General features: G+C 32.8%; 2 protein-coding genes across 10 annotated transcripts; one reads left to right on the top strand and one right to left on the bottom strand.

Moving 5' to 3' along the window:
* The first annotated feature begins 956 nt into the window (after window positions 1-956).
* LOC110656675 (F-box/kelch-repeat protein SKIP20) lies at window positions 957-2,747 on the top strand. Its single transcript, XM_021813563.2, has one exon. It carries the CDS (start codon window positions 1,167-1,169, stop codon window positions 2,496-2,498), a length of 1,332 nt encoding a protein of 443 aa, XP_021669255.2. The 5' UTR covers window positions 957-1,166; the 3' UTR covers window positions 2,499-2,747.
* Window positions 2,748-3,081: 334 nt separating this feature from the next.
* On the bottom strand, window positions 3,082-11,631 carry LOC110656672 (cysteine protease ATG4). Of its 9 annotated transcripts, none has more exons than XM_021813561.2 (10): window positions 11,220-11,630; window positions 7,767-7,857; window positions 7,304-7,672; window positions 7,123-7,208; window positions 6,925-6,975; window positions 6,371-6,750; window positions 5,118-5,256; window positions 3,799-3,854; window positions 3,625-3,695; window positions 3,082-3,520 (listed from the first exon to the last, which is right to left on the bottom strand). In XM_021813561.2, exons 3-10 carry the CDS (start codon window positions 7,530-7,532, stop codon window positions 3,303-3,305), a joined length of 1,230 nt encoding a protein of 409 aa, XP_021669253.2. In that variant the 5' UTR covers window positions 7,533-7,672; window positions 7,767-7,857; window positions 11,220-11,630; the 3' UTR covers window positions 3,082-3,302. The 9 variants fall into 9 exon arrangements, with proteins under 9 accessions (XP_021669253.2, XP_058009807.1, XP_021669252.2 ...); XM_058153824.1 differs by having other exon boundaries at window positions 7,304-7,666; XM_021813560.2 differs by having other exon boundaries at window positions 7,767-7,838.
* Between the last annotated feature and the right edge of the window lie 15,039 nt (window positions 11,632-26,670).

Here is a 26,670-nt window from a genome sequence, read left to right as displayed (position 1 = left end):
GGTATTGGCATCAAAACTTTTAACAATTTAATATCATGAGTCATGACAGTAATATGAATATGGATGGGGGAATTCAATCCCAAGTTATTTAACGTTATTATTATTTTAAATAGATTAATTGAAAATTATTAAATTTAATTATAAAATTTAAAAATTAAATAATATTTTTAAATAATATTTTTAAGAAAAATAATTTAGTCATGCATAGAGCAAAGAATTCTAATAATAAAGAGCTAAAATTATATTTTAATTTTTAAAATTTATTTGAAAAGTTTTGTGCTACTTTAACTTTTAAAGACATTTCATTTCACATTAATTTTTTTAAAGTGAAATTAAAATAATTTCATAATCTAAAGTTTTGTCTATTTCATAGAAATATTTTAATTTTTTTTAATATTTAAGATATTTACAAAAATAGTCAATAAAAATTATTTTTTTATCAAATAAAAAATTAAATTATTTTTTAAAAAATAATTTTTTCTTTTAAAAAATTATTTTTTATTTTTTATATTTTAATAATCTTATTAAAATATATATATATATATGAAATAAACACATATAGTTATTAAAATTAAATAATAAAAAATATTTTTATAAAAAAATATTTTTTATATATAAATTATTCTCTATAAAATAAATATAATATAAATTAGAATTAAAATTAAAGAGAAATTAAAGTTATTATTTTTTTATTAAGTTCTGAAGTTAATTTATGTATTAATTTTTTAAATTGATTAAATTAAAACATTTTTAAAATTGATGATGCTATTTGATTTTTTTTTTTTTTAAATACGTGTCATGCAATATATTTTAGTAAGAAGAACAAGATGATGAATGAATGTAACGACAGAGCTAAGCATACATAACACATGATATGCTAATTACTCATCAGTCATCAGTTGTGACCTAACACACAAGCCCCACAGGCGCAGTGCAGTGCCTACTTATAGCCAACCCATTGTCTATCCTCTCCCCAGCTTAGACTTGTAGATATTTCTCAGTCTTCAAGAAATTTTCAACGTGAGCTCTGCTTGTCGCTGCAATTCATCCCCTTTATAATTTCAGTAACACAAACTTGATAAGTCTCCAAATCTCTCCCTAGTCTTGCAATTCTTTAAGATCTTTTCATTCCATCTTTGGTGGGTTTTTCATAGGAAGAGAAAAAGATGGGAGAAGAAGAGAACACTAGTGTCAAGAACTCCCTGATGGTCTCTGAATCATCATATAAAGAAGAAGAGTTGCAGTTGATTCCAGGCCTACCAGATGAAATAGCCATGGAGTGTCTTGTCAGAGTGCCTTATCAATTCCATTCTAATATGAAATCAGTTTGCCATACTTGGCAAAACTCGATTTCCCATCCTTATTTCTATCAACAAAGGCGCAAATCTGGCACTTCGGAGCATCTTGTGTGTCTTGTGCAGCCTCTCCCCCAGTCGGATTCCATTGACTTGCTCACTACTGCGACCGCCACTGCTGCTGTAACCAATAAGGAAGACAAACAGATCCAGAGCCCACCTCAGTTTGCACTGAGCATCTACAACGCAACCCATGATATTTGGCAAAGGACAAGGCCTCAGGGAGGAATACCCATGTTCTGCCAGTGTTTGGCGCTTCCATCATCACGGAAAGTACTCCTTTTGGGCGGTTGGGATCCCACCACTCTAGAACCTGTCCCGGATGTGTACATCTTGGATCTCACCGGAGTTGGTGGCTGCAGGTGGAGACGTGGGGCGTCAATGTCTGTGTCACGCTCTTTCTTTGCTTGTGCCTTGGTTGGACCGTCCAAGGTTTTTGTTGCCGGAGGCCACGACGGTCAGAAGAACGCCTTACGATCGGCAGAGGTTTATGATGTTGATAAAAACGAATGGATAAAGCTACCCGATATGATTGAAGAAAGGGACGAAGGTCAGGGGCTAGCCTGGGAGGGTGATTCCAGGTTCTGGGTTGTGAGCGGTTATGGCACAGATAGCCAAGGGCAGTTCAGGTTTGATGCCGAGTGCTATGACCCAGATACAGGGTCTTGGTCCAAGGTTGATGGGGTTTGGCCCTTTTCAAATACTAGCCCCAGAGGAGCCACTGCTACAGTTAGTATCAATAGAAATCAAAACCAATGGTGGTGGTTCTTGGGAGGCGAGCAACACCAATTACAGCAGCAGCGAAGAATCGGTGGAGAAGTGAAGGAAAATGAGAACATGAGGTGGGAAATAGTGAATTCAATTCTACTTCCAGATTGTATCACTGGAACAAATCCTTGTATGATCAGCCTTGGAGAAGGTGCCCAAGAGATAAAGAGGAATGATAAGGTTATTAATAAGCATAGAGTGTTTGCGATGAGTGGCAGTGGCAGGAGATCACCATCTTCGTGTATTGAATGCGATTGCCAAGGAGCATTCATCTTGGAAAGGGATTGCAATAATGGCAGTACCAAGTGGGATCATATCCACACTCCCTCAGGATTTTCTGGGTTTCCATTCTCAGCTTGTTATCTTACCATCTGAGCTTAAACGACTGCTAGTGTGCTTTAATTAGCATGTAACGTGCGCGTTGACGCTTATGCTTTTGTGGATTTTGGGCCTTAAATAGCTTTCCCGAGAGACCTTTTTGATATCTTTTAGGTAGTTTGGAGTATTGAACCCATGTGAAGCTTTTCTTATGGTTTGCTGCAATGTTTATTTTGCTAATCAAATAGATGAGGCACAAACCATAGTATTACACAATACAAGTACAATACAACAAAGTCTTCTATATGGATCTTTAGCTCTGTATCAATGTGTACATTTCAACCTTTAGATCTTAAGAATCATATTATGATGACTATCAACCTCCTCTATTCGGCTTCATTTAAGATTAGAGAATATGGAGTGGGTCAGAATATGTTTCCTAACTCACAATGTCCCATTAAATAATGGAAACTCAAAAGCTTGTTTGTCTATGACAAAACATCCCTCAAAGAAGGATCTACTTGTAAATCAACATGTAATGCAGTTAAGTGGGCGGACTTACTTTCCTCGGTTTTGGCTATTGAAGGATGCAAATAAAATAGATATGGTGGAGAAGGAAAAGGAGAGAGAGACTCCCTGCTTAACTGAAATTCCATTATCTTACAAATTTTATTACCTGAAAGAATCATAAATATTGAAGAGTTCCATTGTACTTTTTTCTACAAATGTTGAACCACGAGAGACAATGAAAAGAAACACAGTTGACTAGTGCTGTTAACAAGAGATGTTGTGGAATTGGTATACTAAGCCCATTTCAGGCCAAAACATGTACAAGTTTCGAATCTGCAAAATGAACACTGATTAAAGCAGTTGCCACTCATCCTCCTGTGCACAACCCTCTGCGTCATTCATGGGCATTACACCAAAGGAATCATCCTCTTCAATCTCATCATTTTCATTTAAAGTGCCATGGCCAACTTGCTTTGGCAATTTACGGGTATGAGCCACAGTAAACAATGGTGCACCGTGCGAGTCATCTGCCAGCTCGGATGCCAAAGAACAAAATCCATCAAAATCATCTGTTCAGCAGCAAGCAGAAACATAATAAAGGTAAGATACATTGTGAATGAATCCCTTTCGAAAAGCTTAGATATTAGAAAAAAGTCAAGATAAAACAGAAAACCTTTGTCTCGACAATAAAATCCGATTGCCAATGATGGATCAATGGAATCCAGGGGGATGTGCCGTATGACACTAGACAAATATCACAAATAAGAATCAAATCAGGGAAAGAAAAGAATTTTAACTTTTCATAGCCAATGTAGAATAAAATTATTAATCCTGACAAGCAACTTACTCGCAGTGATAAGATGAAGTGTCTGCCTCCATGCCATCTCTGCTAATATTGACCACCTGAATAACCCAAAGATCAACAAGGAACAGGCACTATTGAACAGCTCACAATCAAGTCAAACACGTGCAACAATGTTATGATGCAATTTTCAGCCACAAACAATAAATCCAGTGCTAAACTGTATTTTGATATGTTCAGAATGTGTATACACATGCACGTACCACAAAAATAAGAAGAAAATAAAGTTAGAAAACACCATAGACATGACCAAGCTTTAGAAACAGTAACTACAAGTACAGAGATTTTAGTAAATTAAATTCCATGATTGACTAGAATACCCCTCCTTTTAAGTGGAAGAAATGAACTATTAAAGAGAGAGAGAGGGGGGAGGGGAGGGAGGAGGAGAGAGATAGGGGAGAGGAGGAAAAAAGCTTTATGGCCTTTTCTCAAGGAGGCACAAGCCTAGCGTCTGCCACCTCGCATGAACTGTTTGATTGAACACAATAAGAGCCTGGCTGATAGCTCTAAAATCACCAAGGTGCTTTTTCACTGAGCCTCAGCACCTAGGCACACACCCCACTCCCCATGCCCCTTTGACTATATTACCAAAAGCTAAAAAAGATCATAAACATACAAATGTATAAATACATGTAAGAACTTCTGTGGAAAATACAAGTCACAACTGGCTTTACTGGAGCTTTGGTTATAACTTTAATGGACACCACATAAATTAGATTTCTTAATGCCAGCATCCAGCTTTATTGCTAACCAATTAGCCCTATTGTTTGTCCAAATGAATAAAGTGCTTCCTGCCTCTGAAACTTGACAAGCCTAATCATCCAAATAAATTAATTGCAGAAAGTAAAATATTGCACACATTCAGAGGATCACAGTAGTCAATTCTTAACCCTCAGTACCATCATCACAACATAGAAGTCTTAAGATAACCACCATATAATAAAATCAGTAGAACTTTATTGACATATATAAATATATCAAACTACTAACTATGACAGTCTTAACCACGAGAAAAATGCGAAATGCTAAAATTTTTACCAAAACATAGGACAGGAAAATCCTTGATAAAGTCTTCCAAACTCCCAATGTATTTTTTCATGCAATTGTCAAACTTTTCTTTTTATTTAAGATGAAGAATTCAGCTTTATGACAAGGTTAAATAAGTCCTACTAACCTTATGCCACTGCCATTTTTGGTATTTTGTCATATATTTCATTAACCAAATGTATACAATTGTCATTCAAACCAAGTGACAATGGAAAAACAATCAACTATAATTAAAGAAATTAAATATTATGCTTTACCGGTTGAACATCATGCGGATCAAGGTAAAAAGCACAGTCATCTTGCACACCAACAATGTATGTTGAGGCACCAGGTTTCCCGCCCATAATGCCAAGGCTTTGGGGAAAAGTAAATGTTGCCTGCAAAGATGGAATATACCTGGTAGCAATTTAAAAAAAGAAATGGTTAACATATATGGAAGTGACATATTATGCACATTATACTAACAAGAACAGCAAAAGAGGGAAATTTGTTCTTTAAAGTTGTAACGTTGCATTGGGAGACTATCTAATTAGGATAGTGGACTATTTCATTCCAAATTTACAGTAAGAACTGCACAATAAAGAGCCCATCCAAAGAATAACAGCAATAGAACTTAAAAAAGGATATATACTCAAGTTCAATACTAGTATTTCCTCATGTCTCTAGGCAACAGTTTGCTAAAAGTTTTCTTAAAAAAAAAATAAATAGAAAAAACAAAAAGAGAGAATTTAAAAAGATTCTGTTTCTTGTTCCACCAGTAACAAAAACATGTAGCACTGAGGGGCAAAACAAGTGGTCTTTCCCATAGTAATTTTGCTCCAAATATACAACAATAAAAGAGACGATCCAAAGAATAATAGCAATAGAACTTAAATAAATAAGGATATATACTCAAGTTCAATATCACATCAAATCAAACAAAAAAATCACCTCAACATTTCCCTGTTTCTTGATACAAAAAAAAAAAAATGAAATATACTCCCAAACAGTTGGTCAAATTATATGATTAATCCTAACAAGCAAAAACCCTCAATCTAGTTCATGATCGAGGCATTAGTAAAAATTCTACTGAAAATTACACAACAATCTTATCAAAACTCTCCACAAACAGAAAACAGCAAAATCAGTGGAGGTAATGCAGCCACAATATTCACTTTGAGGAATTAAATTAATCGCCCCATGACATCTCCATAGAAGATTCCTCAAAAATTCACATTTAAACTACCAGGCATACAGGGATCAGTACTTAGTCATGAAAAGTCCAAAAAACTTTAGCATGGCACAAAGAATCAAACCCAACAATAACCCTTGAAGGGTGAAAGAACAGTATCATAGAACATGAAATAGAAGCCTCAGATCATTATGCAATATTCAAACTAATAATAGATAAATTTAGAGCAACTAAGCTATTAAGCAACATGAAATTGTACAACTTGATTATAAATTGCATAGAGAGAACTAAGTGAATCAGTTAAAATACAAGATAAACTTACAAAGCATAATTACAAACCTTGGATTTACTTTTTCAAGTCCAAGAACCAAAGGAACCAACAGAAGAATCGGTGTCCAATTTGCTTGACCTCCAGAAAACTCTAAACAATGTCTAGAGGCATCTTCAATGCAGACAACTGGAGCTCCACCCCTTTCCCCATCTTCATCACCAGAAACAACATAAACAGCCATTGGAAGTAGCTGGTATTCAAGGTTGTTGTCCTTTCTCTTGAAGCGGGCAAGCGATTCCCAGGAGTGGCACACAGCATATGGGCCTACCCATGACCCAGCTGCAAGGCTATAAGCCTTCCCAGCATGGATAAGATTGTGGATAGAGAATGGTGATGCCTCAGAGTCACCAAGAAGGTGCAAGATCTCAACATATTGATGATCCAATGGCTGCATAATTTTTTTTTTTTTTCGAAAAAAAAAAATCCAATATAGGAATATTCACTACGCACTAAATGTGATTCATGACTGTTACAAGATACATCAAATTTCAATTTTCATAGTTGACAAACAAAAAAGATTAGCACTACAAAGAATGAAATCAATAAGATGCATTCATCTTACCTTCTGTAAAGGTTTTCTCCAAGATCTCCCCAAATGATGAAAAAGCAATGCCTGCACATTTAGAAACAAGAGAAGCTGATTATTCTAAAACAAAGCATCATAAAAAAACATATATTACCAAGCATTTAGAAAGCTATATAAAAATAATGAAATCATCTTTAGAAAAATGCTGATTTGATAAATGATAAAGCACTATACCTGAGCAACAAGCATCTGACTGCTTCGAAGCATGCAACCCCAGCCCACATCACTGATAAATTTTGAATCTCCAATTGCATCGAAACCTGTAAATACCAAGTGATAAAAAAAGTTCCCCCTAATTTTTTGTCTGCTAGCTATATTCAGATATGAGCTCAAATGGACATCTCATAATACAAACCTCTTCGATATGTCAATAAAATTCGCGAAGAAAAATCATGTGTGAATGCAGCTAATCCATTGCTTGCAGCTGCATCCCCGGAGGACTCATCTTGTGAAATCTTATAGCACACACCTAGAAGCCATATGTCACTAGTTGTGCTAGGTATCCCAGTCCTGCTTGGCCCTAAAACACGCTCATGGATTCTCCGCATTGAGCCACCTGCCACAATTTTCTTCATAGCTGACATCCAACCATTGTTTCTAGTATGACTTCCCTTCTTCTCAAAAGCTGGTGCCTCACGATATGTTTCAAAGACTGAGAAAGCAGATGCAAAGAAGCTTGACCATAAAGAGCCCTTGGAGCACTTACTGTTAAGGGACCCTGCTTCTGAACAATCAGATGTCAAAGATCTATTTGGGGTATCAGTTGTAGTTTTAGAAGAACATTTTGAGGATACCCTCTCACGAAAACCCTTCATTACCTAGTCAGCAGCAGCAGCATACAGTGATGGAATCGGTTCATAGACGCAACCCAAGTTTGAATAATTTATCTGCTGAAAGTCAAAAAGCAAACTGAAATCTAACAATTAACTGTGGTATATGAGACAAACAGACAGGTACACACCCGCTCTTGTAACAGAAGTGGCACATTTATCAATTGTAAACAAACATCACAGAAAATACATAAGACAACTAGAATCCTCATCATTAAGAAGTCATGTTAAATTTCGCAGACAAAAATTGAAGTTTTCAAGCCCATGTACATTTCTATTGTTTCAACTCAATGAAACAAAATGTTATATTCTGATTGCAACCTCAAGACTTGTTACATTTATTCAGCTCAACACAGGACGGTATCTTCTTCACCCCCAAGATATTATCCCCTATCCAACCTTACCAAAAGAAAGAAAGAAAAAAAAAAAAAGATCTAATGATTCAAAGCATTTTCAATCATGGGCCAAAAGCCAGATATGATTTTTTCCTAATGTGTTGACAGCTTTCATGCATAAACATTTTAACTCAACTGAGAAAAGCCTGTGATGTAGAACCAATAGAACAAAGGGGAACAAAGGGATGAGAAACAAATTCTCAATTTTATTAGCTCAAATCAGTTGTCAACCATACCATAAGTCTCTCAAATAAAATACTTAAGACATAGGTATTTATAGTTTATCAACTACTCCTATTAGTAACTAATTAGGAATACTAAACCAAAACATATTAGGAATATTGAACAAACTCAAACTAGAAAAATATTAAACCTGATATTCCTAAATAATAATAATAAAAGAATTCCTAAATAATAGAACTCTATACTTCCTAATTTCACAATGAAAAGTTAAATCAACATAATTCCTATATTGAATCCTTCCTTGACTGCATAAGCCTATCTGACCATCCATAGTCAGCACAAAGTCGCTACCCATCTATGATCAGATCAAAAGAATATATTTCCCAATTCATTAACCACATCTTCCTGACATAGATAAGTTGCCAATGGTCCCCTCATACTAAGAGGGTGTTTGTTTTAGCTTATAAGCTGGTCAAATCAGTTTATAAGCTCTAAAAATAAGTTTACATATATGTTTACAACATTTTTTGGACTTATAAGTTGAACTTATAAGTAAAAAAAGACCAACTTTTCATTTTGATATGCTTATAAGTCATGTGCTTATAAACTAGTTTGACCAAATATTTTACTATATTATCCTCTTTCAATTTTTAAAATTTCACCACATATTTCATTTAATATTCTTTTTAGTAATTTTAAAAATAAATGTGAATATAAAATATTTTTTACCAAATGTATTATCTACTTATCAGCCAGACAGCCACTTATAAAAATTTTAACCAAAAACATAGTTGTTTAAAATTTGAAATACTTAAAAGCTTGTATTAAGCTAATTTTTTATAAGTTAAGCCAAACATCCTATGACATCCCAAATAATGAACAAAAAGTGACAAGAATTTAAGTTATAAGCAAGTAATCCTAAAAATACAAATCCTTACCATTTATAAGTAGCAACTTTTGTAGCAATAGAACAAGTAACAAATTCCAATAATCAGCTAATAAGGCATCACATAGATAAGTTGCCTAAAGTCCCCTCATGCTAAATGACATCCAAATAATGGACAAATGTAAAGAGAATTTAAGTTATTGGCAAGTGATCAAAAAAAAAAAAAAAAAGACCTTAATCATTCGCAAGCAGCAACTTTCACAGCTATAGAACAAGTAACAAAATTCCAATAACCGGTCAATGAGCCATCACATAATGGATTTATTCAGTAAGTAATTAACCCCAACATTTTCTTCCAAACATTCAAAGAGAAAACACTATAGGGCATCCATGGAGTGCAACAACATTATCAAGAAGAAAAAGGTGAGTACATGATATGAAATTGATAACATACATCTTCATGCACATTAATAAAAGCCTTTCCAGTAGAACCAAATCCAAGGGTTCCACACCAACCATTTTGTCATCCTTCACCATCAGTCAAACATTTTGCTAGCATTGCCCTTCCCCATTTGTTAGATTTCTGCATGCCCTTTTGGCTCCTTAAAATTGTGAACAGAAAAGAAACAGTCCACATCACCAAACTCCAATGATGTCTTTACAAGGCCATGCCACCTTTGAATAGCTATAAACCAGTTATAAGTCTCCCAACCAAACACCAAATTTTGAACACAATGAAATCCCTCAAGTTTGAGCCCTGTTCAAGCTTGGAGAAGGTCAGCCAGCAAGTTTGCCATCCCATGCCATGAGAATTGGCAATCTATCAAACATCTTTTCAGCAATACAATGACCAAAATATTTTTGATTTACACATTATCATATCATTCTTAGTAGCATCATTTCAAGCAACGCCCATACTTGTCAAATAACATCTTCTCATCAGCTCATAGCAGTAGTAATTGCTTGTGCTTACAATCAAAAGTTGAATGATATGACTTCTTTTTTCTTTTAACAATATCAACAAGACATAGCCTCCAATTTTAGTTATTTTGGAGTGACTAAAACATGTCAAATTCAACTTTAAACCAATTTTTAATACCCTTAACTAACATATTTAAGGAAATATTTTTCTAAACAATAGCTTCAACAGCAATGCTACATACCCAATTATGAAACCATACAAAACAAAAGCTCTACTAGCAACAAGTTCAAAATTCGAAATCATTACAACAGTAACTATTAGATGAATGTGTTCTTCATACCCATGGTCTTGAGACATGATCCATCTGCTGTTTTCAGCAACCATATTGTAGAATACAAAATCATATAATAAATTAAAACACCAGGAATACTGATAAAGAGCTCCCACATGGACCTCTCTTGTACAATGCAGCAGTATTGTGGCTTCAATTGGTTTCTTCCCTAGTCCATTGGTGTGCTAGCGTTGACCCGATATAACAACTAATTTATCCCCTCAACAGAAATTGGAAGAGAGAGAGAGAGAGAGAGAGAGAGAGAGAGAGAGAGAGAGATCAACTGTAGACAATATAACTCAAAATTTGGCCACTTGAACAGAGTTCATGTAATACTCATGCAAACTCTCATATTCCATAAATTTACTAAAGACCAAAGAAAAGAAATGACAAAGAAAATTCGTGACCAGTTTAGATAAGCAAATCAAGTAATTTATAAGGTCCATATAGGTGTACTGGGATCTATAAAGGTCATGAAATTTTTAAAAAGAACATAATAAATCAAATTAAAAGATAGTTTGGTCTACCCATTCAAACCCATGAAATTAAACAGAAAAATATCATGAAATAAAACAAAAACAAGTCCATATTCATTATTGCAAGGTAGTTGTATTAGGTTCTTCAAAGTCTGGAGCTTTTATGATCTAAATACATAAGCAGACAGATACTTTGAATATAGACATATTAACAAAGAGAAAGGGAGTATGAGAAATAGATGGGTTACCTGAATAATTGAATTGGGCAGAAAATTCTCCTTCCCAAGGGTGGGTTGGTGGGTCTTGGCTTGTGTTCCCGAGTAGAGAAGCACAAACCCAAAAAAACTAATCAAACCAAACCAAGGAACAAAACTAAAATAATTATATAGGTATTCTTGAAAGAATTAACTTTTGACGATAGGATGAATTCGATGTTTCATCCGTAGCTTTTTGTTTTCTCTTGTTCCTCTGGCTTTATGCCTTAATCGGCTATTGGAATGCTGGAAATTTGACAGTAAAATAGCTTGATCAGGCAGGGGAGGCTAGTGGTGTCGCCGGCTATAGGCGGTCGGAGTTTACCAGATAATTGCTCTCTCTCTATGTCTCTCTCTCTCTCTCTCTCTCTCTCTCTAATGGCCGTAGACCGTAGTGTATTGTTTTGCGTGGGGGGTAGACAACTAGGCAATAGGGGCTAATTTTGACAATTCACATTTTAAATTTTTTTTATTACATTACAGAAACAAACGCCATATACATTTAATAATTTAATTTTTCTCATTAAAATTAGCTGTTATATGAATGAAATTTTATAAAATTGATATATTTTTTTCAAAATTTATATCTATAATATATATATATATAAAATAATATTATAATTAAATTATTAATATATAAATCACTAATATTAAATTTTATTTTAATTAATTATTAAACTTCATTGACGGTATAAAAAAAAAACACTGCAATCATGACATTATTCATTCACTGCTCATTCGCGATATTGCTTTCAAAATGTAGAAGTATTATAATAAAAATATTAAATCTAAAAAAAAGAAGAATGCATATTAAAAGAAGAAAGTTTTTCATGTATGTGTATGCCCATTTTCTTGAATTTAATTTTTAAAAAAATAAAATAAAATAAAAATGGTGGCAAATTGATACTGTTCATTGAATAGTATCAATTTGAAGGGTATTTTGTGGTTTTGAATTTAGTGGAGGGTATTTTGTTATTTCACCAGCTTAATTGAGATGGAAAAATTTATATTATATATAAATATATAAATATAAAAAGGAGAACATTAATGTCATTCAAATTGTCCTTTATTTTAAAAATTAATAATAATGATATTTTATTATTTAAATTAATTTTAAAATTTTTTAATTTTAAAATTTATATAAATTTTTAATTTATTTTTAAAATTAATTATAATTTTTATATTTTAAATTAATTTTAAAATATATATAAATTTAAAATTTTTAATTTTAGAGTTCATATAAATTTAAAATTTTTACTCCATTCTTAAAATTAATTACAATTATTTATTTTTTAGATCAATTTTAAAATAAAAAAAATTAATCAATTTAAAATAAAAATCTAATTACCTGGACAATTCTTATTCCTTATTTGATAAGAATTTTAACTTTTTGATAATCGGACAATTCCTAATTCTTATTTGATAAGGATTTTAAAAGTTTAAGTCCATAAAGGACTTATATATAATCATAATGCATATATAAATATTGGAACTATTCTTTTTACACGGCAAAATAAAATATTTTTTACAAACAACTTTAAAATAAATTCACATTGAAAAAGTTTCCAAATGAGTACATTTTTAGCTTTGCACTTTTACTTTGGTTGTTACATAATTGTTTAAAATAATAATACCCTCTTATATTTGACGTCACATTTTTTTTTATAATGAAATCAATTGAATTATAAAAAAAAATTAAAAATATAAGTAAAAAATATGTATCTAATTACCAACCTATTTTGATTAAAAGAATAAAAAATATACAAGTAAATAAAATATACTTTAATAATTTGGTATTAGAACAATGAAGGATAAATTTTAATACATTATTAAAAGTCAATATATTTTAAATGATTTAAAAATATTTTAAAATAAAAAAAAAATAAAGAAACCTAAGCTAATTAATTAATAGGTTGAGAAGGAGTATTTTTTATGTTAATGATTAACATGAAAACTTAAAAATTAATTGGTATTAAACACTTAATAAATTACGTTAGTATTTTTTTAAAATACAAAAATATATAAAATGTTTAGAGTTTTATTATAATTAGTTTACTATAAATAAGAGATTAATTACTAATGCTATTTATAAAAAAAATATAGTACGTGATTGCTAGCAATAGTACAAGAAGATGGTTTATCCCTAAATTACTATATAAATATATGCAAATAGTAGATCCAAATAAATCATAAACTATATAAATAATAAAACCTTATATATATATATATATGTCATATTTAGGACTAATAAACTAAACAAATAAAAAAAATTTAAAAATACAAATCAAATTTAATTAATAGTAAAATACAGTAATATAATTTGGTATTATGACAATGAATAAATAAATTTAACTAGTAAGTGAAAATCAATATATTAATGATAATATTATATTATATATAAAAAATAATTAAAAAATTATATAAAAAAAATTAAATCACAAGTATGTACAACGGATATAAACAACGTACAATACACATTCTAAAAAAACTAGTATACTTAAATATGCTCTTTCCTTCCTTTGGCTTCACAACATCATTCTTCTTCTCTCCTTAAAAGACAAAAAATGTGTCGTTTAATATTTATGTATGTCGTTTAATATTTATGTCTGTCATTTTACGCTCTTTCTCAAATTTAGGTTCTCTTTTTTTCTTAAAATTTCGATTTGAGAACAATCATCTACTCTTCCTCAAATTTTGGCTTTGAGAGTTGCAGAGGGATGGGTTGGGATTTTTGTTGATGTGATTGGATATTTGAAGCATGGTAGTGTTGAGAATTAGATTGAAGAAAAAAGGGCAGGATTTGAAAAGAACTGCCTTTCACTTTCAGAACTTCCGACTATGAAGAAATTGATTTCCTTTTGGTTTACTCGCTTTTGGATATTCTTCGATGATTTGAAATCCATTTTACTTTTTCTATTCTTTGTTGATGTAATGATTAAAAAAATAGATTCTATATTCATTTAATTTATTTTGCTTACTGATTACCTAGAGGGAAAAGTTAGGGTTGAAGAATCAGTGTCTATTGTTGCTACCGATTCTACCAAGAGTATGGCCAGGATGTTGCTAGTTAGTTTCTTATTTTATTATTTTAGCTCCTTTTTTTCCCTTTCAATTAGATTTTGTTATAAGTATTTTGCTTCTAATTATGCGTACATAAGTTTCCCTTATTTTCTTCTTAAATTCTCCTTCTTCATTGCTGGTCATTCTTTTATAACCTATACCATGCGAATATATCAAATTAATATATATATTTAGTGTTTTCAGGTTTGTGTTGGTGGAATTGATGATTAACATGAAAAAAGAAAATTGGAAGGTTAAAGCCCTAAATCCCTCCAAATTTGGCAAGATAATTTTTAAACATATGAAATAATGAAATAATAATGAAGTATATTTTAACTAATATATAAAAATTTAAAAAATTGATGAGCAACAATTTTTTTAAAAAAAATTATTGGTACTAATTGGGCATGAATATTAAGAAGAGGTGGAATCTTAAAAAAATCAATTTGGAAAAATGGTTGCTATGAGGTCTTGATATTTTTAATGATATAATTAGTTGATGTAAGGACTTGAATTCTCTTAATAATGAATTGAAATAGTTTTCAATAAATATAGGGCAAGAACTGAATGTCATAGCAAAGGAATATACAGCATTGCTAAAAGGATTTTTATCTAAATTGTCTGTGTAGCAACATGTTAATTTGAAATTTCTCCTGGCTTGACTTCACTAAATTTTATGCTTGATTTATGGGTTTTCCTTGGTTGTAGAGTAAAAGTTAATATCTATTCTATTATCTTTGCTCTTATTCATGGCTAATTTTATGCAATTTTATTTGCTTCATATCTAATTAGTTTACTTACTCTTCTTTTTCTCTTCCTTCCAATTCTGGGATGGTAGTAGGTTAGTACTCATTGTATTGTTTTACTTCCATTCATGCTTCATAAGGGGTTTTTGTCTGACTGTGGAGTTCTTCTGCTTTCTTCTTCATTATTTTTGATACTATCCAGCGTTTCTAGAAGGTTTGGATATGTCTTTCTGCTGCTCTTCGTAGTATTATTACTTTTTTTTTGCTTCGCTTTTTGATTTTTCTAGTTTATTGTCCTAATATTAAATGAGCCAACTTCAAGCACATATTAGTGTCATTGCTAAAGCAAATGGGTATGTTTTATCAACTTATATTTCAAATTTATTGGCTTTGATTTAAAGCATTTAAAGCAAAATTGTGTTTTGTAGTTCTGTTGTTTTTGAGATGGGTAACACTGAAGTAATTCTGCAGTTTATGTACCAAGAGAGGAATTTTTTTTTTATTTCCCTTCTTCATCACATTCTTCTAATAGTAAGGCCATTTTAATTCAGTTCAAGTTGGCTTTATTTCGCTCATTGTCCAAGCCCAAAATAGGAATGAACAAATTAGTGACCAAAATTGGTAACATATCTTTTAGTATATTTAATTATATATTCAAATGCCTACTATTTTGATGATTTTATTTTGATTGCAAGATTAACTCTCTTATGAAGTTATCTTTTTTTTATGCTCACCTTAGCTGCATTGTAAGTACTACAGGGCTAATTTTAGTATTAGAGATCACATGAGAAAACCAAACGGAGATAGGTAATCCACCTTTAGATTTGTGAGGATTGAATATCATTTGCTTGTCAATGCACTCTCTTTTTCTTCTTTTTAAATCTATATTTACATGTCCATTGATTGCTATTATTCTCTTAAATTTTAAAAAGATCATTTCTCTAATATTCAAAAGAAGAAATATCTATAACATTAAATGAGACTTTCATGCTGCCTCATGGATTTATTGTCAAGTCCTCTAGGAAACACGATAGTAAAAGATATGAAATGGTGGGTATCCATTCCAAAGGTTGAACTACTTGCCCACATCAATGGCTCTGTAAAAAAATCTACACTTTTGTACGTCCTTTTTTTTTTTTTCATTATTTCCTTCTTTTGGAGTAAATTACTTTATGGATGTGGTGATGAGTGCCGAATGCACCAATTAAAAATATTCTACCTAAACTACTTGTATGTAGGGTAAGCAAAGATTGATCTCACAGGGAATGAGTAAATGCAAACAAGAAAACAAATCTTAGAAACACAAATAAACAAAAGAAACTTAGAACAAACAAAATCAACACCTAATCTATTAAACTGCATATGCAAAGTAAAATAAAAGGAGGGTTTTGATTTGTATTTGCTAAACTACTGAAACTAAACTAATAATGCTAGAATATAAACTAAAGCTAATGACACTTATGAATACTCAACACAAGCAGATTATAACAAATTTAGTAGAGAGAGTGTATCCACCATGTAACATGTATTGATCATTGACTAAAAATGCAAATTTATTCAATTGAGTAAATTGGTTATAAAAGTTAACAAATTCCTTATCTTTCCTTACATATTAGATTAACTAGGAAGTGCTCTATAATTAATCCCTTACTATCACACTCAATCTAAGATTAGAGTAACTTATAATTAAGTTTAATGATATCATTAATCATTAGAAAGATATCCCAATTCAAGGTAACAAACTCATTCAGCATAGTTCATTTAACCTAGACACTCATATTTATAATAAAATAAATCATTATGTGCTACTTGTAATCATATTATTCAAGCTATTACGCACTCAAATTATCTTAACTTTGCAATATATGTTCATACATAATTAATTAGTTGGTCACCCTAACTAACTATACATTCAACATTCATAATATAAACCAAAAGAAAAGTGATAGTCAATATAGAATAAATTTGGATTTTATTAAACTCAAGTCAAAGTCTCATGTTAACATGTTCCATGGGTTTAACTCTTTCTCTAATGAAATACAAAACTACTCACACATAACTAAGAACATTAAAAATAAATAAATTAACAAAAGAAGAGAGAAAAGCAAGCTACTCCTTTTAGAAGTAATTTGAACAACTTGGATCTGATGTTGATGATAATGCTACACACTCCAAAGGATGTAGAAGCACTCCACAAGCCAAAAGAAGAAGAAATCACACCAGCAACCAGAACAAGCAGTTGATATCTTTGAATGCACAAAGAGGGAATTTGGCCACTATGAGTAGAAGAGAATTAAATTCTACATATCCATATTTTGGACCCTTTTTATAGAGAAAAAGAGGTTAACTAAGACTCCAAATCTGATTTGAAAGTCTTAGTTGCATTATAACTTAAAACTCTCTCAAGAATCCTAATTAAAATAGGAAAACAAGTTCAAAACAACTCTCCTTGTATAGATCTATCACTTGCATGACTTTAGGGACCCACACACCTTTATTTTATTTATTTTGGGCCTTAAATAAAATAATTAAACTCACCAATTAAGGCCCTAACTCCTAGTCCTATATAACTAACCATAAAGAGCTTAAACACACTCAATATGTGACCCTTAATGTAATCTGGTCTAATTGCTCTCATTTTTCATATATCACTGTAAAATATATCAACTAAGGTCTATATAAGCCCACAAGGTCAAATTCATACTCTAAATAGTGAATCACATATAAGCTTTATTAAGGCTATCCAAAAAGGTTCAACATTGATTGATGTTTGAAACTGTTTGGTTTTCACCATTAGCCTCCAAATATCATGAATAAGATAGCTCTAAACCCATTTTGTCATTGGCTAAGTCCTCATCAAAATCGCAGCTCTTTTTGACTTAAAATCCTTAATGTGTGTTTTACTTCTTTTTGTGCTCAATTCATCTCTTTATACTTCATAAGCTCTTACATGCTCTTATAAACACCTAATAATAAAAAAATAAGCATCAATAAGCTAACTGAATAAGAAAGAAACTCAAAAGACTAAGTATTCAAAGATAAAAATATGACATTTTAAGCAACTATCAAGTTCCACAACACTTAGCTTTTGGTCGTCCTCGATCAAAACTAATTAAAACCTAAAACACTGACTCTATATAATCTTCCCATAAACATCTGAAACATATACACTATAAGCATGAACAAAGCCTAGCTCTCAAAGTATCATAAATATCATAAACATATTTACTTAATAAACACTAAAACTTAACTTAATATAGCAATCCTTCAAAAAGCTAAGCATGCCATAATGGTAGATTCTCACATAGTAGAATAATCACTCTGTCTCTCATGTGTTTAGTATGTTTACCCTCAAATTCAATTCAATGAAAATAAACTACTATAAGCTTGCTTACCTATCTAATATCTACTACTTTGATCATATGCATATCATAAATCAGAAGGTCTTTCATTTAGTTGTAATGAGGCTAGGGATAAGGTATGGAACAACGGATATATTAAGTTAAAGAACCAAAGAAACTGGTAGAGCATTAAAAACTCATGAATTCACAATATTAAATAAATACCAACCAGAATTCATCATTTTGCAAACAAGCTCTTTTCTAACTGTAACTTTCTTATTCATACCTCTTTAATAACAAAAATTATAATAATTGTTGTCCTCTCATTATATGAATGAATGTAAATTCACCTTTTTTTTGAACTTTTTGCATTTTAATCCATACTTTTTACTTTACTTTTTAAGTCATAAGAACATCAATGGTATACTTTTAAGCTCATATCCCCAATTCACTACCACTTTTACAAACATTTCAACCAAAATCTATTCAAAAAGTTTCAGATGCTCTATTAATCCTATGGTTAGGGTAGAAACACTTGTTTTACTGGCTAAGGCTTATAATGTGGCTCAATGACAAAGAATAGGAATAATGTAGGCACAAAATTAACTCACTAAAGGGACAACTTTTTATCGTCAAAAGGTTGGCAATTTAAGCTGAGTGGTTACACCTAATTTGCCTTCATCACTTAAATGCATGCATATATCCATGTAACTTAAAAAGATTTAAAGCAAGTTCTAGAGATACAAAATCAAGGAATGAATATCCACACAACAAAGAAATAGATTAATATTGAAGTTTCAATCGTAGGCTTAAAAGCTCACAAAAGGTATTGATCATCTCTATTAGCATATTCAACCTTTCAATTCAATTTCCACATTAAGAAAGCCTAAATTGCAAGTCAATATATCCATTTTATTCATGCTCTCATCAAACTTGATCAATCCATACTCCCAACATGCATAAGTTCATCAATCTATGGAAAGAATCTAAAAACATAAAAACTAATAATTTTCAAAAGAAAAAGAATTACTGACTAATTGACTAAATAAACTAAGCTATTAGAAGGCCTCCCTCACACTCAAATCTTACATTGTCCTAATGTAAGTTATCATGCAAAGAAAAGAAACTAAAAACAAAAAAAAAGAAAGTAAGGATATAGAATCCAAATATGTTTATTTCTTGGGTTGCTTCCCAAGTAGTGTATTTGTTTAGAGTCTCATGCTAGAATTCAAGCCTTCTTCTCATCTAAAATCAAGGAACTTCAAAATCTTCTCCCGCTCTTCACCAATGGCATGCTCTCTTTGTGAATTCGTCTTACTTTCTTCTCCACATTATAGCTAATAGCTACATTTAACTAGTCTTCACCACCTAACTAAAATGTTTGCCATACTAATGGATTAATAATAGCAACATGACAAATAAAATGCACATCACTAGGATATCTCCTGGCATCAAAAATATTGAAACGCACAATTTCACCATCAAATTCCATAGTGAGAGTGATGGTTGCCGAATCCACCAAAAATTAAATTAACTGAAATTACCAGTAATAAAATATTTTTTGCAGTAAGTGATAATCCAGGTTGAACCCTAGAGACTGAGTTACTAAATTCAGTGCACTTGTGTAACAGAAAAAGAACAAAGGTTGGGGGGGAAGGTTGTAACACTAAATCGGAAGAAATCAAGTTAAAAAATTAAAGAACTAAATTTAAATATGAAACTCTTAATTTAAACAAACTTCAGTCCAAGGTGATTCACATTCCAATGCATGACTCGATCATAGACAAAAGAAATACAATTATCTCTTATTGAATACTTAACGTAGATTTACCAAATAGTGAGGTAAAACCCCTTACTTCCCTATACTCATCAATTCGAGCCCAGCACTCTTATTGACTCTAATTATTAACTGACTTGATATTAAGTAATCCTCATCAAATTAATAACTGCTTTAAGAACAGGAAGTAGTTAAGCTGAACAACGATTTATAAAGCATAAATCATTTAATTCACCCTATTGTTTCCTTAGGTTATTATCGAAAACTTGGATCATAATTGATGTGAACCTTCAAGTAATTGATAACTTGAAAACCCACATTCAAGAATTAAATGAACAATATGGAAAGCACCAAATCAAGATGTATGAATTTGAATCTTTAAACCAGCACAATCAGATTGTTGTGTAATTCAAAGAAAATATCAGAAATGGGATTCTTGACCTAATTCATATGGAGAATGAATAAACCAAGAATATTATGCACATTAAACCTTGCAAGATAGAATCTCAGCAAGTTAATGAGCTTCACAAGAACAAAGGCAACAGCCAATTTACTCACTAAAGGAGCAGAAACAATCTCTCATTAATATTCAAAGTGTGTCCTCCACTCTCTCATTACACTTGTATTTATAGCCTCTTAGCTTCAAAGCTAAAGACAAAAATATCCCTACTTTAGTAACAGCTGTAAGGAGCTTTAAGTCCAAACAAAAATTAATCTATCAAAAGACTAAAAACTCCTTACAAAAAGTAAATTGAATACTGACAAATAAGGGCATTTAAGTCCAAAAGAGAGGTGGTTATAATAGATGGAATATTCCTTGAAAAAGGTGCGCAGATACATGTACATGGGTTGGATCCGTGCATGCATGTCCACAGGTTATTCCATATAATCTAATGCTCCACATGACACCTGGTCACTTCTAAGCATAATTTTCACCAAATTTAATCCTTTACATTTTTCTTCATGCAATTCCAAATTATAATCCTTGCTCCTTATGATTTCACAAATTAAATTATGAAGTGATTTATCTCTAGCTCTATTAATTGGACCTTGGATGAAATCCTTTGTCGTGGATGTAGCTTGATTCTCATCATTCCTCCGCTTCAAAAGGATTCGCCTCGAACTGTTCTGCATCAACACAAGGAGATAAATCAGCAACATTGAAGGTGGCAATCGACATTATACTCACCAGGCGAGTTTATTTTGTAAGCGTTATCATTAATTTTGGTCAGCACTTGGAAAGGTCCATCACATCTTGGTTGTAATTTTGATTTCCTTCGAGAGGGAAACCTTTCTTTGCGCAAGTGAACCCATACCCAATCTCCAGGCTGAAATGTGACTTTCTTCCTTCCTTTGTTGGCTTGACTAGCATATTTTTCATTGTTCTTTTCAATTTGAAGCTTGGCTTGTTCATGGATTTTCTTCACCAATTCTGCTTTTCTTTTTCCATCTAAACTAGCAAGCCTGCTTCACGAGCAAAGGTAAAAGATCCAAAGGAGTTGAAGGATTGAAACCATACACAATTTCAAATGGAGAATAGCCAGTAGAAGAATGCACATTTCTATTGTATGCAAATTCAACAAGTGGAATGCAATCTTCCCATAACTTCAAATTTTGCTTAACCACAGCACGCAAAAGAGTAGTTAGTGTCCTATTTACTACTTCAGTTTAACCATCGGTTTGTGGGTGACAAGTGGTGGAAAATAACAACTTGGTGCCCAATTTTCCCCACAAAACCTTCCAAAAGTGACTAAGGAATTTAACATCCCTATCACTAACTAAACTCTTAGGTATGCCATGCAACCTAACAATATCTCTAAAAAATAAATTTGCAACATTTGTAGCATCATCAGTTTTATGGCATGGAATAAAATGTGCCATTTTTGAAAACTCACAACAACAACAAAAATTGAATCATGGCCTTGTTTAGACCTAGGTAATCCCAACACAAAATCCATAGACAAATGAACCCAAGGATCACTAGGGGTAGGCAAAGGTGTATACAAACCTTGTGGCAAAACTATAGATTTAGCCTTAGCACACACAATGCACCTAGCACATACTCTTTCAACATCTCTTCTCATATTCGACCAATAAAAATGTTCCTTCAATACATCTAAAGTTTTGGCAACACCAAAATGACCCATTAATCCACCAGCATGAGACTCATTCACAAGTAATTCACGCATGGAACTCTTAGGCACACACAATCTATTTTCTCTAAACAAATATCCATCATGCCTATAAAACTTCTCAAAAGCATTCTTTTCACAAGTTGCATACACTCTAGCAAAGTCATCATCTTGACATATAATTCTTTCACATATTCGAATCCTAATAACTTTGCATCAAGAAGGGCAAGAAGGTTATACCTTCGAGATAAGGCATCAGCCACCACATTTTCTTTCCCATGTTTGTATTGAATCATATATGGGAAGGTCTCAAGGAACTCAACCCATTTTGCATGACGCCTACTCAACTTATTTTGCCCCTTGATATGCTTCAATGACTCATGATCTGTGTGGATGACAAATTGCTTTGGCCAAAGGTAATGTTGCCATGTTTCCAAGGCACGTACCAATGCATACAACTCCTTGTCATATGTAGAATAGTTTAAAGCTGCTCCATTAAGCTTCTCACTAAAGTATGCTATTGGTCTCTTTTCCGCATTAAACGGCTCCAATACCTATTCACGATGCGTCACACTCAATCTCAAAAGTTTTAGAAAAATCAGTAAAGCCAACACATGAGCGGAACATAACATCTCTTTAATTTTTTGAAAAGCATCATCTTGTTTCTGTTCCCAAACAAAATTAACATTCTTTTTGACAAGATCATTCAATGGTGCTGCAATGGTACTGAAATTCTTAATAAATCTTCTATAGAAATTAGCTAGTCCATGAAAACTACGTACTTCAAATGCAGTCTTTGGAATGGGCCAGTCTCTAATAGCTCTAATTTTTTCATCATCAACTTCAACACCATTAGCACTAATGACAAATCCTAAAAAGACAACCTTTTCCATGCAAAATGAACATTTCTTCAAGTTAGCATATAATTTTTCCTTTCTTAACACATCGAATCTGACCCTTAAATGATGCATATGTTCATTCATGCCTCTATCAGAAACCAATATATCATCAAAATAAACAACAACAAATTTTCCAATAAAAGCACGCAACACATGATTCATCAATCTCATAAAAGTGCTAGGAGCATTAGTTAGCCCAAAAGGCATCACTAACCACTCATATAGTCCATGTTTTGTTTTAAATGCAGTCTTCCATTCATCACCTACTTTCATGCGAATTTGATGATATCCGCTTTTCAAGTCAATTTTGGTAAAAACATAAGCACCTCGAAGTTCATCCAACATATCATCCAATCTAGGTATAGGATGGCGATACTTTACAGTGATTTTGTTGACCGCCCTACAATCCACACGCATGCGCCATGTGCCATCTTTCTTTGGTATGAAAAGGACGGGTACAGCATAAGGGCTCATACTTTCTCTCACATATCCCTTAGCTAGCAATTCCTCAACTTGCCTTTGTAATTCTTTGGTTTCTTCAGGGTTACTTCTATAGGCTGGACGGTTGGGAATAACTACTCAGTACAAAATCAACTGTGCTCAATCCCTCGAATAGGTGGTAGTCCAGCTGGCATCTCCTCAGGTAGTACATCCTCATATTCCTGCAAAAGGGAGACAACAACACTAGGCAAATTGGGGTCAAGGTCAGATGTGGATAAACAAGAGTCCTTAAACACAATTAATAACATTTGCTTGTTGGCAAACATGGCATTCCTCACATCTCTTCCTTTAGAATACAAGCTTAATTTTCTCTCCCCTCTTTCCGCACAGCTCTCCTTTTGCGCCGAAGATTCACCTTTTTCAAGCACTCTTGGAATGTTTTCTTTACTCTCTTTTCTTTCCTCACAAACACCCTTGTCTTGCTCACTCACAACATTTTCACTCAATTTCTTTTCACTCCTTCTTTTCTTCTCTGCTCTCTTTTCAGCCACTCTTGATTTTTCCTCACCCATTGCTTGCTTAAACCTTGTTTGGCTTCATAAATCTGTTTTGGTGTCATAGGTGCCAAAATTATTTTCCTTCCATTCATTTCAAAAGAATACCTATTTTTATACCCATCGTGGATCACCTTTCTATCAAATTGCCATGGTCAGCCAAGTAATAAATGGCCAGCTTGCATTGGAACCACGTCACACATAACCTCATCTTGATACTTTCCTATTGCAAAGGAAATCAGTACTCGTTTTGTTACTTTCACCTCACCACATTCATTCAACCACTGCAATTTATAGGGTCTAGGGTGTTTCGAAGTCCTCAACCTTAGTCTCTGCACCAAAATAGTACTAGCAACATTGGCACAACTTCCCCCATCAATGATGACACTACAAGCTTTGTCTTGGATAAGACACCTTGTATGAAAAATTGTTTCTCTTTGTAATTCATCACCAATATCCTCCTTTACTTGAGTATTTAATGCTCTCATAATCACTAGAGCACTTCCTTCAGCAGCATATTCTACTTCTGCATCCTCTTCTCCTGAAGATGTGGAGTCACTCACAATTTCCTCCTCTGTTTCTATCTCACCATTTTCTCTCATGACCTTGACTCTCTTGTTAGGGCATTGAGAAGCTATGTGTCCACTGCCCAAACACCTAAAACACTTCACATCTCTATTTTGGGTAGTAGTTGCAACCTCCTTTCCTTTACTTTCTACAAATTTCTTCTCCACCTTCTTTTCCTTATCCTTATCCTCATTTTTCTTATAGTTGCTAAAAGCCTTTTCCCTATCCTCCTTCTTCCAGTTAGACTTCCAAGATGAAGAAGTACCTGCATTTCCTCCAAATTTTGACTTGCTTTTAAGTTGCCTTTCTACCTTTATAGCCATGTGGACCATATCCTCCAACTCAACATAGTGATGTAACTCAACAATATGAGCAATCTCCTTGTTTAGCCCATTCAAGAATCTAGCCATGGTGGCTTCTCTATCCTCCTCCACATTTGCTCTAATCATAGCAATTTCCATTTCTTTATGATAATCTTCAACACTTTTAGAACCTTGAGTCAATCTTTGTAACCTCTGATGTAGCTCTCTATAGTAATGACTAGGAACAAATCTCTTCCTCATTATAGTTTTCATCTCACCCAAGGTTGCAATTGATTGCTCATAATTTCTCCTTCTACTAATCAACACTTGATCCCACCATACCAAAGCATAATCAGTAAATTCTACTGCTGCTAACTTTACTTTCTTTTCCTCTGAATAGTGATGACAATCAAACACTACCTTCCTTTCCCATTCAAGATACACATCCGGATCATTTTTCCCTTGGAAAGAAGGGATGCTCATTTTAATACTTTTGATATTGTCATCTACCCTATTCCTCTCTCTTTCCTCTCTTCTTATCCTCCTATCCCCATTCCTCCTATCTTGACTCTTCTCTCATATCTACCCCTCCTAGGTCTTTCAACCTCAAAATCATAGTTATCAACCTCAACTTCATCAGATTCAACTACTGGAGGTACAAAATCCCTCCTATTTGGCCTTCTCTCATTTTGCCTATCTCTTTGCTCCAATCTTTCCAACCTATCTATGATTTCATTGCACACAACATTCATTCTTTCAAATTGTTGTCTGACAGCCTGCATGTAGAATGGATTTTCACCTTCCCCCTCACTACCATCACCCCTTCTAGACATGTTTTCAGACCTGTAAGAAAATGGTTAGTGTAAAGAAAACACCTCACTCACTCCCTTACGTGTTTACACTCAACAGAGGACACTCCACTCGTGTTTAACTCAACAAGGCTTTTTCCCTCTTATGAACTCACCACTCTGTGCCTTTTACCTCTCTTGGCTATGTCCACAAGTTCTTATCAAACTCAAGTAACTCAAACCAAGACTGTACCCACAAAAATTTAACACACAATAAAATTCTTGAACGTGACGGATCAAAACGAGTAATCAAGAAAACAATAATGTGATTCAAGAAGTTAAGAAAAGAAAAGCTTAAGTATGGAAATGTAATGCAATAGGAATCAAGAAAGAAGACACCAAAATAAAAGAGTAGCAAGCTGGAAAAGAGACAACCTAAAGTAGAGATATCAAGCTTAAATATCCAAGTTTGCCACCAACTTATCACAATTACTAGCAGTTCACACAATACACCAAGAATTGCATAAATTTAGGATCACCAAGCAAATGAGTGTATTTTGATCTGAAATTGAGTAGGCAAATGCAACCCAATACTGACTAATTGCTGCAAGAATTTCAGCCTTTTCTTGACAGACTTACTATGTAAATCAAATATAATCGTGTCTGCCGCAAAATTTTGGTTCCCCACACAAACGATTAAATTTTGAGCTGAAATTTAATTTGAGAATAGCTCAAATGTGGCACAAATGGCCTGTCAATTTTCAGGAATTTGAGTGATTTGCTATGTGAACTTAATTTGATGGTCTGCAAAATTTTGGTTCCCCACACAAGCGGATGA

The sequence above is a fragment of the Hevea brasiliensis genome, chromosome 9, assembly GCF_030052815.1.
Source record: "Hevea brasiliensis isolate MT/VB/25A 57/8 chromosome 9, ASM3005281v1, whole genome shotgun sequence".
NCBI classification, from domain to species: domain Eukaryota; kingdom Viridiplantae; phylum Streptophyta; class Magnoliopsida; order Malpighiales; family Euphorbiaceae; genus Hevea; species Hevea brasiliensis.
This window is presented reverse-complemented; position numbering and strand designations above follow the sequence as displayed.

What these genes read in the sequence shown, in the direction of transcription:
- LOC110656675 (XM_021813563.2), top strand. Translation starts at nt 1,167, where the DNA reads ATGGGAGAAGAAGAGAACACTAGTGTCAAGAACTCCCTGATGGTCTCT.
- LOC110656672 (XM_021813557.2), bottom strand. Translation starts at nt 7,763, where the DNA reads ATGAAGGGTTTTCGTGAGAGGGTATCCTCAAAATGTTCTTCTAAAACT. An exon ending in TTTATTGACATATCGAAGAG is followed by an intron (nt 7,209 to 7,303) that starts GTTTGTATTATG and finishes TGGTATTTACAG; the next exon opens with GTTTCGATGCAATTGGAGAT. An exon ending in ATTTTATTGTCGAGACAAAG is followed by an intron (nt 3,521 to 3,624) that starts GTTTTCTGTTTT and finishes GCTGCTGAACAG; the next exon opens with ATGATTTTGATGGATTTTGT.